Source organism: Solea solea, chromosome 16, assembly GCF_958295425.1.
Source record: "Solea solea chromosome 16, fSolSol10.1, whole genome shotgun sequence".
NCBI classification, from domain to species: Eukaryota; Metazoa; Chordata; class Actinopteri; order Pleuronectiformes; family Soleidae; genus Solea; species Solea solea.
In genome coordinates, this window is record NC_081149.1 from 4,791,709 (window position 1) to 4,802,089 (window position 10,381).

At 40.2% G+C, this 10,381-nt stretch overlaps 1 protein-coding gene across 1 annotated transcript; it reads right to left on the minus strand.

Moving 5' to 3' along the window:
• Window positions 1–1,893: 1,893 nt before the first annotated feature.
• On the minus strand, window positions 1,894–9,211 carry LOC131475543 (cytohesin-4-like). Its single transcript, XM_058653746.1, has 13 exons — window positions 9,146–9,211; window positions 7,826–7,908; window positions 7,560–7,624; window positions 6,694–6,760; window positions 5,875–5,993; window positions 5,481–5,561; window positions 5,231–5,343; window positions 4,129–4,277; window positions 3,939–4,050; window positions 3,769–3,845; window positions 3,064–3,135; window positions 2,806–2,954; window positions 1,894–2,108 (listed from the first exon to the last, which is right to left on the minus strand). Exons 1-13 carry the CDS (start codon window positions 9,183–9,185, stop codon window positions 2,006–2,008), a joined length of 1,230 nt encoding a protein of 409 aa, XP_058509729.1. The 5' UTR covers window positions 9,186–9,211; the 3' UTR covers window positions 1,894–2,005.
• Window positions 9,212–10,381: the final 1,170 nt, after the last annotated feature.

Sequence of the window (10,381 nt, forward strand, 5' to 3'; positions counted from 1 at the left end):
TTTAATAGTAAAAATTGTTTTTTATAGTAATTATGAAGGGAGATTCAGTGTCAGTGTGGTTTGTTTTTACATATATCTATGAATAGATTTATTTCTTTTGACTGTACATGAATATTAATATTAATCTTACAAAGTACCTTTATTAGTTTTTTAAAAGATTCCATGTCCTAGGACACATTCACTCAGTCTCAGGTAAAAAATGTATATCAACATTTCTAAAATATGTACATACACATGTTTTACTGTGTGCACTGTCTACACATGTCCACCAACAGACTAACTGCTAAACAATGAGCTGTTATCTATGTATATCCACCAACAGACTGACTGCCAAATACTGAGCTTATATCAATTTCCACAAACAGACTGGCTGCCAAATAATGAGGTCTTCTATACATCAGGGGTGGGGTGGGTGGGGGTATTTCACTTTGATACAGTGAAATATCACACTATTTTGCATGGCGATACTAAGACACCCAAGTATCGAGTCCACTAGATAGATATTTCAGTCCACTAGATGGCGCTAAGTGCTCATCCTCACTACAGCTGTTAAGTGTATTGCAATATTTGATTTTACAAAATACTGGTATTAAAAACGTGTCAACACAAATGTACTTGCATTTACTCGTGTGACCGAAAATAAACTGACAAAGAAACATATTCACCAACAGACCAACTGCCAAATAGTGCACCAAAAAAAGAGACAATGTCTTATTGAACCCAGAGGTGAAACTAAAATGACCAGAAATAATAGAAAGACGACAGTAACTCAAAAGAACAATCACTTATTGAAACAAAGGTATGAAGAACATCTCTAAACTCACAACATGTTGTCATGTGTTCTTAATAAAGTGGCCACTGAGTTTATATGTTATTATAAACACTAGTATACGTGTGGGTTGTTTTTTTAATGTTCCTGCTGACATGCATGTGTGTATATCGCTGCATCACATCACCTCAACACAGGAAGTTAAAAAAAACAACCTCATGCATCTGACCTCGACAGAAGTTACGATAAGAAGAAGAAGAAGAAGAAGAAGAAGAAGAAGAAGAAGACGGAGAATTTTTAACTCAGCACTTGACATCACTGATGATGTGATAAGAGACAAACCTGATGTGAAAGGTTTTTAAAAAAAACATAAAATTGAGAGTGCGGTGCCCTCTGCTGGAAACAACACAACCACACAACCGTGCTCGCCAAAATAAAACACACAACAGTTTAGTTTGAATCGTATTAAATTATAAAAAACAGGCATTTATACATAAAATTACATTTCACTGTACAATTTCTACTTAATGATCAGATAAATAAAGAGCTTGTTATAAAGTTAAAAAAAGGTTTGTATTTTATGAAGTGAAGTAAGAAAAGTGTCAAGTTTGTGTTTGTTTATTAAAGTTTTCTGTGTTTTTTGCTTTGGAAGTTTGTGTCTTTTTTGGTATGGTGGCCTGGACGTGCAAAGCAGCTTTACACCCTAACACTAACCAAAGCTGGAGACACTTATTAGACACCTACAATTATTGTAGCCAAAGAAGCATTAAAAGAAAAAGTAAATAAATAAAATAGATTATAATAAACTAGAGGTAAGAGTTGCTCATTCTTTGAGGTTTATGTTTCTTTTTTGTTATTTTTTCAGTTTACATTACTTTAAGTCCTGTTTTCATTGGCATGGGTTCATCTGTAAGTTTGTCGGATCAGTCCCAATTTTTCGTGATGGGTAAGCGATCACCCGAGTGTGCTCCCATTCCATTTTGGTAAGAATCCGCCCAGTGACGACGTCACAAAACGTTATCAAATTTTCAAGAAATCCCACTCTCTTCTAATGGGCAAAACTTATAAACGTATTGGAATGAAATCTAGTATCTGTAAGAAGAAGAAGAAGAAAGATTGTCACAAACAGCTTGCAGAAGTTTCATTTCCCAGTTTGTTGAGGTTTGTGAAACGCCGTCCGACTTACTGTAGTTTCTGTTTCATCGTAAAAAACACAAAAACAAACAGGAACTGGAGTCACGTGTTGTTTCCACTGAGGTCGGTGGGGTCAGCGTTGCAGATGACCTTCCTCTTGCGCAGAGACACCAGGTCATAGAAAGGATCCTTGGTGACGCTCGCCCTGAGAAACAATAGTGAAGATTAAGATTACCATCTTTGTAAAAACAAGTATAATTCCTTATAATAGATAGATATAGATATAAATTCTGTATGGTTGTCATTTGATTTAAGCCAGAGATTTTAAACTCGTGACACATTTATTTTGAAATCGCCCACCCCTACTGAATATTTTTCACATAACAGACCAGACCAGGTACTCAGTGGCCCCCAAGGTCACTTGAGTTGGTCATGCTTGAGTTAGTTTAGCATTAACCTCTTGGTGAGCATTTGCAGGTTCTACTTGCCAGGGCATCAAGCTTCAGTAGGAAGTATTCATCTTGTGTAAGTTTGTGCTTCTCTTAGCAACTTCCTGTCTACTGCTTTTTAAAAAAATGTTTACGTATAGGTCTGAATTTTCCGTGACGGGTAGGCGATCACTAGAGTATGCTCCCATTCAATGTTGGTAAGAATCTGCCCACTGACGACGTCACAAAACGTGATCAAATTTACTTACTTATAAATAATAATAATTATTATTTATTTACTATTTACTTGTATGAGTAAACTTAAAAATAAACCATCGTATCTCTGTCAAAACTCAATGGAGTTGAACTGAATATCTGTGCGCAGAGTCAAACACTCTACCATCTTCTCTCTGTCCTCACATGTGTCCTCCCTGTGTGTCCTCCTCCCCCCTCCACAGAGGCAGCAGCTCTCACCTGATGGCGTCCATCCAGGTGTCGCGCTCGTCTGCACTGGCTGCGCTGAGTTTATAAGACCGATGTTTGCCCTGAACCACCTGACCTTTGTTCTCCGTCTTACAGGCCTTGATCTTCTGTCCTTTAGGATTAAACAACTCCAGACAATACTGTCCACACACACACACACACACACACACACACACACACACAGTGAGCACATACACAGACAAATGTAGCTGCTGTGTGTGTGTGTGTGTGTGTGCGTGTGTCACTCACAGATTTGCTGCTCTCCTGCAGTTTCCTGACACTCAGATTCTCCAGAGGAATTATTCCGATCGGATCTTTGTCCTGAAAGAGGGTTTTTAATCATTCATTCATTCATTCATTTAGATGGATGGATGGATGAATGAATGCTTGTTAATTGGTGGGTATGTAGATGAATGAACACATGAATAAATGGTGTATAATTTATTGGTTGGTGGATGAATTAATTGATGGATGATTGATGCTTAGTTAGTGAATGGTTGATTGGTTGGTGGATGAATCAATGCTTGCTAGTGGATGATTTATTGATTGATTGATTGATTGATTAATTGATTGATTGATTGAATGGATGAATGTTTGTTAGTGGATGATTGATTGGTTTGTAGGTGGGTGGATGGATGAATAGATGGTTAGTGGATGGTTGATTGGTTGGCAGATGAATAAATGCTTGTTAGTGAATGAATAAATGAATGCTTGTTAGTAAATGGATGCTTGGTTAATGAATGAATGAATGTCTGTGGATTAATGAATGCTTGTTAGTAGATGATTGATTGGTTGGTTGGTGGGTGGGTGGATGGATGGATGATGAATGGATGCTTGGTTAGTGAATGAATGAATGAAGGTTTGGTTTGTGAATGTTGATTGGTTGGTGGATGAATGAATGCTTGGTGAATGCTAATTAATTAATTGATTGATTGACCAGTGCTGAGAACTCACTGTGGTGTATTTAAAGTAGTACAGGCAGCTGTCTGTCAAAATAAACCACCTCCTCTTCCAGGTTTTCACTCGTCCACCTTCATCAGAGACAAACATCAGTGTTAAACTTTAAAGTTTTTCGCCTCCTTGTGTTTTTCTGTGCGATACCATAAATAAAATAACCCTCTCACCCATCTTCAGCAGCCAGCCTTCTCTGTCTGGATTAAAAAAGGTCAGCGTGAGGTCGTGGCCGTCGTCCTCTGGGATTTTAAAGGGCTCGCTGCGGATGCTGGCGTAGAGTTTCTGTGGGAAAGAAAAGAGTGAGGAGGTCACAGAGCTGCACGACCTTTGTTTTAGGTGTTTGGAGTAAAAAAGACTGACCGCGAGCAGCTCGGTGGACAGGTCGTCCCCGTTGTTGATGCCTCTGTTCATGGAGACAAAGCGCTGCAGACTGGGTTTGTCCTTCACGTTGGGGTTGTGGAGACTCGTGTTGAGCATGATGATGGCGAAGGACAGGATGTAGCACGTGTCTGTGTCACGAGAGAAGAACCACAGAGTTTCCTCAGCTCAAACCAAAACACACTCCATGATTTGTTTCCTGTCACTTCTGACTCCACTAGGTTTAGTGTCAGTCATGTTGTTTTCCATGACTTCATAGCATCGGCAAACCGGCTCGCTGCCCCCTCACTGAGAGGATCGCAGAGGCATTTACAGAACTCGAGACTGTTCACTGTCCTCGCTCCCAAATGGTGGAACGAGCTCCCCATCGACATCCGGACAGCGGAAAGCCTCCACATCTTCCGCCGCCGACTAAAAACACATTTCTTCCGACTCTACCTCGACTAAGACGATAACGACGACGACAAAAAAAAAAAAAAATAAATAAAAATAAAAATATATATATATCGCACTTATGACTAGCACTTCATAATTTGATTTACTTGAAGCTCTTACTTACTTCTAGCTCTTATTTGTACCCAAATGTTTAAATGCACTTATTGTAAGTCGCTTTGGATAAAAGCGTCTGCTAAATGACATGTAATAATGTAATAGCTCCTCCTCAAAGTGGGCGGAGTCATCACAGCACGGCTGCGTGAAACTGCAGTGATGTGGTTTTATACACGACACAAATGACTTAAAAATCTACTTATGACTCCTAAAACGTCAATATTTCACAGAGGAGTCTGGTGTATTAAGCCGGCGATCGTGAGACCAATTCCGAACACGTTCAGTGGTACTTCAGTTCAGTGACGGATGGAGTCTGAAGTACTGAACCTTTCTATCATTTTAATGATTCAGTTTCACACAGAAAAACTGTGTCACTAGTCACTAGTTTGTGTTTGTGTGGAGTCGTGATGACACTCTCTGACCAATCAGTGACCGTCAGTCTGTTGATGTCACATTTTATTATCAGCTCCTTTGGAATGCTGTCAGAGCAGGTAGTAGAAAGTTAGACGTGTATCATGAAGTGATTTGTTGTTACCTGTGGACTGAAAGACTCCGGGGTTACAGTCACAGTAACGAGTTGCAAACGCTTCCATCATCCTGTCGATCTTCTGAGCTTCTCCTGGCAGACGAAAGCTCCACAGAAACTGTCTGAAAGAAAGAAACGAGCGAGGAACAGAAGACAGAAGACAGAAGACAAAAGAAGGATTTCAATGTTTCATACAGACTCTCACACTGTGTGTGTGTGTGTGGGGGTCTGTGTGTGTGTGTGTGTGTGTGACACGAACCTCAGCGCCTGCACCAGATTCAGGTCAGAGAATTCATGTAAACTCACAAAGGCTTTCAGTGTCTCCAGATGCATGTCCTCCCTGTGAGAGCGTCATGAGTCCACAGTCATTTGAAAATAAAAACCTCACATTTTCTCCTGTCTATCCTGCCTATCCATTCTATATATACATATATATATATACATACATATGTGTATATATATACACACGCGTATAAATCAGACATATAAATCAGAATTCTCAGTTTCGAGTTAGTCATAATTCTGAACTATACATTAAAACCAACACTTTTACTTTGAAAAGCTTATGAAACATCATCCTAAATATGTTTAATCATGATGGATATCATTTTAATTTCTACTGTGACTAAACAGCTGATGTGTGACGTCTGTACCTGTCTCCGAGGAAGTTTCCGATCGCGGTCTTGTTAAGCCCCTCCTCTTTGTACAGAAACTCGGCCACAGACTCTGCTCGCCACTCCAGCAGGTTGTTTGTGACCAGGTAAATAAAACCCTGCAGGAGAGGACGATGTGAATCTGTTTAATTATAATTCTAAAATCTACTTATTAGACAGACTTTTCCAACAGGAAACGGAAGTTTGTAAACCACTCACTCTCCCACACCAAAGTCCATAGAAGAAATCAGGGATTTTAGCTCACGGGGACACAGGAGCTGCTGGTCTACTGCTGCCTCGTGTGGCCATTTTGTGTCACAGAGGTAAATGAGAACGAAAGACTTTGAACTCAGTGATAGAGGCAGCAGTGGATCAACAACTCCTGTGTGCTGCGATATAAAATTGACTTTGGTGCAGGAGTTCAGGCACTTTTTCTTTTTCTTGCTCTGGAAGGTTTGAAAAGATGGAGGTCGCTGTGGTGAAGTGGTGCTTCTGCACCACTTCAGGGAACAGGATGTGGTATTTCTCGTTTGACATCTGTGCCTTCGTGCAGCGCTCGCACTGTTGCACCTCTCCCACACACACACATTTGCTTTTATCTCGCTGTTGACCTTCACATCAAGAGGAGCTGAAGTAAGTGAAAGTATAACGCCATGTATGTGCTAAAGCTCCACACACAGACCAGTAATCATGCACTGTTCTGTGAAAGCCTCTATCTGAACAACAACCAAACAAACAAACAAACAAACACAACAACAACAACAACAATAAAGTCCTTCAGAGCGGGAAATCATGTGCATAATCACATAAAACACTCACTGTTTTTGGGTCCATGTTGAATTTCTTCTTCCCACGTAAGAATCTTCGGTTCCTAACAACATTTTTACTGCAATAAAAGGCAGAAAAATGTCAAAAATGTGCATGTATTTTAAAATAATCTGTTAATTATTTTGCCGAAATGGCAAATCCACATGATGAAAATTAAATATTTTAATAATTAACCAACTTCTACAACAAGTGACAAACTTTTTACGTCAATAACAGATGAAAAACGTCAAAAATATGCATGCATTTTCAAATAATCTGTTAATAATTGAATAAGTTTGTGTCCTATTGTAAACTGCAAACACTCCCACACCAAACCCCATGGAGAAAATCAGCGATTTTTACATCACAGCAAACAGGAGTTGTTGATCCACTGTTGCCTCCATTAGTTAATTCAAATGTGTTATTTTGTCACTTCGGCATTTAAAAACAATCGTTCAGATTTTCCTCAGTGACACAAAGTGACCACACGAGGCAGCAGTGGACCAGTAGGTCCTGTGTCCCCGCTAGCTAAAATAACTGATTTTCTCTATGGACTTTGGTGTGGGAGAGTGAGTGGTGAACAAACATCATTTTCAAGTCGCTATAGTTTGTCTACCTGCAAAATAAAGAGACAAACATTATCTTATGATATTGTAGGATTAAGTTTCATTAGGTGAGGTTTTTGTTTCGTGGCTAAAATCAGTTTTCTTCAGGCATTCATGTGAGTATTTGCTGATGTCTTATTCAGGAACATTTTGAACTCCAGTTGCTGCAATTGCATGACTTCAGCATTTCTTGTGTTGTGGGAGTCTGCGCTGCATCTCCTTGTTGCTTCATTATGAGGAAGCGGCCGCATGAGTCATTGCGCTCATACTTACTTCTGCTCCTCGACTTCACGTCTGTGGATCTGTGTCTCGACAGGTTTGATCTGCGGCCTCAGATTCTGTGAAAAATGAGAGTTAGTGAAGTTAGTCTGAGGCTGTGACGCATGCTGTGATACAGTACATCACAGAGTTTGCTTGTCTCCCCCCCTCCCACACACACAACTGTGATGAAATGACAAAACCTATAGATTCTATTTTTGGTTTTGCTGTAGAAATTCAGCAGCAGGAAGGAGAATAATGAGGAGGGTTTTTTTCACCACCTGAATGTCATCCAGCAGCTCAGACTTGTGAATCTTAATGGTTTCACCCGGCCTGCTCTCTGCTGCTGGGATACTGGTATGAGCTGTGGAGGCAGAAGAGAAACCGTGAGAGCTGGGACAACAACGATGCATCACAAGCAGCAAAGAGTTCAGCCTCAGTGGACAACTTGATGGAGAAGAGGTCAATGAGTGAGACGAGAGCGGAAGGATCTGAAAATAGTTGCTTCCTTTTTTCAATGATGAACGAGGCTAAATTTAAAAATAAATAATTCCGTTTTTTTTACTGACATTTCCCAGATGACAAATACTCACTGAATAAAGTCCACACCTGCTTACGCGTACGATATTTTAAGGACACTGGAGTTTGTCAACTGCATACACTCACCCACACCAAACCCCATAGAGAAAATCAGCAATTTAACATCACAGCACACAGGAGTTGTTGATTCACTGCTGCCTCCATCAGCAGGTTCAAGTTGTTATTTTGTCACTTAGGTGTTTGAAATTCTTTGTTAGTGACCACACGGGGCAGCAGTAGACCCTCAGCGTCTCTGTTTACATGGGCTAAAATCGCTGATTTTCTCTATGGACTTTGGTGTGGGAGAGTGAGTGGTTTACAAACTTGTTACAACGTTTGCTGTTGGAAAAGTATGTCTAACAGTGAGATAAAGACGTGAACATGTTCTTAATATATCGTTAGATTTAAACTGGTGTCCATTGCAAGTGCAGTCTTTTGTTAAGTGACTGAAATCTGTTTTGTTTTTTAGTGAGAACTAAAAACACCCCACAAACTATCCCTTTATGTACATTAAATGGCAGCTGATCTCAATTCAAGTTTTTTTTTCCATGACAAAGGATAACAGCTGCAACACTAGAATAATAAACATTTTAATGGTACTATGAATCACATTGTCCAGGTACATTACTCTGACTAGGCGTATACATGCAGGAATAATCAGACTATGAAAAAAAAAAGTTTTGTTCTGCACTTTTAACATGTTTTAGTTTAGTTTTATATATTTGAACATGACAAAAAATAACAAAGCAAAACATATAATCTGCTGAACAAGAGCAAATAATCTTTAAATAAACAAAATTATAACCACTCCATGTTAGAAAGAAACAAAAAGTGAACAAGTGAGTTGTCAACTTCAAATGATAATCAAAAGAAACAGCATTTTAATCTAATTATTCACAAAATCATCTCACAACAATCTTTATTTTTTAACAATAATAACAATAGTCCTACTACTACTACTACTACAAGTAATAATAATAATATTAATGATAATGATGATGATGATGATAAAAAGAGTGTACCTCTCCCCCACAGAAAGCTGTCTTTCCTGCGTATGGCCATGTTTGTGATGGTTCAGAGCGACTGAGCGACTCGACAGGAAACAAGCAGAGTGGCATTCAGAGAACTGTGACACACGCACACGCACACGTGACGTGTAAAATGTCGACATGAGTGAGGACATTTCATTCATGTCCTGACGTAACAAAAAACAAAAATCACACAAGCTTTAGAAAATGAGAAATTTACCTTTAAATGTACGTCCACATGGAGAAAGAAAATCAGCCGCATGTCTTAATGTGTGACAATATTTATGTTTCCTTAAAGCTGTGAAGGTATTTTACTCACATCGATACACATTTAGACACAGAGCGGGAGCGATAGATTCAAAGTTTGTGTGGAGAATTCATGCAGACGAACCAGCACAAATCAGCCTGACACTGAGTTTCACAGCTTCATTTCTCTCAGCTCACACTCCTCAAATTAGCCTCGTCTCTTCGGCTGTCGCTCACCACGGCTGCTTCTCATAAGGCGAGGAAATCTCGCAGCTGCCGCGCAGCTTTGATGCTCCCGTTATTGCTTCTATCATCGCCGCTCTGTTGTCATATGTCTATATATAGCAGTGCTGTCCGCTATAAGACAGACGCTGCTCCTGGGACACAATGAATCACTGGACAGGGCGAGTGGTCACAGGGTCAGAGGTCACGGAGGTCTGCTGTGTTATGAAAGGACCGTTTTGAAGACGTTTAAAGGAGCAGGAAAGATTTCAAACGGTGGCAAAGAGACAGAAAATTCAGCATTTTGGTGTGCGATTAATCGTATACATGCAGGAGCAATCGGACTATCAATCACACTATCCAGGTACGCTAGTCCGACTGAGTGTATACATGCAGGAGCAATCGGACTATCAATCACACTATCCAGGTACGCTGGGCCGACTGAGTGTATACATGCAGGAGCAATCGGACTATCAATCACACTATCCCGGTACGCTGGTCCGACTGAGTGTATACATGCAGCAGTATTCGGACTATCAATCACACTATCCAGGTACGCTGGTCCGACTGAGTGTATACATGCAGGAGCAATCGGACTATCACTCACACTATCCCTGTACGCTGGTCCGACTGAGTGTATACATGCAGGAGCAATCGGACTATCAATCACACTATCCAGGTACGCTGGTCCGACTGAGTGTATACATGCAGGAGCAATCGGACTATCAATCACACTATCCAGGTACGCTGGTCCGACTGAGT

What these genes read in the sequence shown, in the direction of transcription:
- LOC131475543 (XM_058653746.1), bottom strand. Translation starts at nt 9,185, where the DNA reads ATGGCCATACGCAGGAAAGACAGCTTTCTGTGGGGGAGAG. An exon ending in CGTGAAGTCGAGGAGCAGAA is followed by an intron (nt 6,761 to 7,559) that starts GTAAGTATGAGC and finishes CTTTTATTGCAG; the next exon opens with TAAAAATGTTGTTAGGAACC. An exon ending in TGCAGGAGAGCAGCAAATCT is followed by an intron (nt 2,955 to 3,063) that starts GTGAGTGACACA and finishes GTGTGTGGACAG; the next exon opens with TATTGTCTGGAGTTGTTTAA.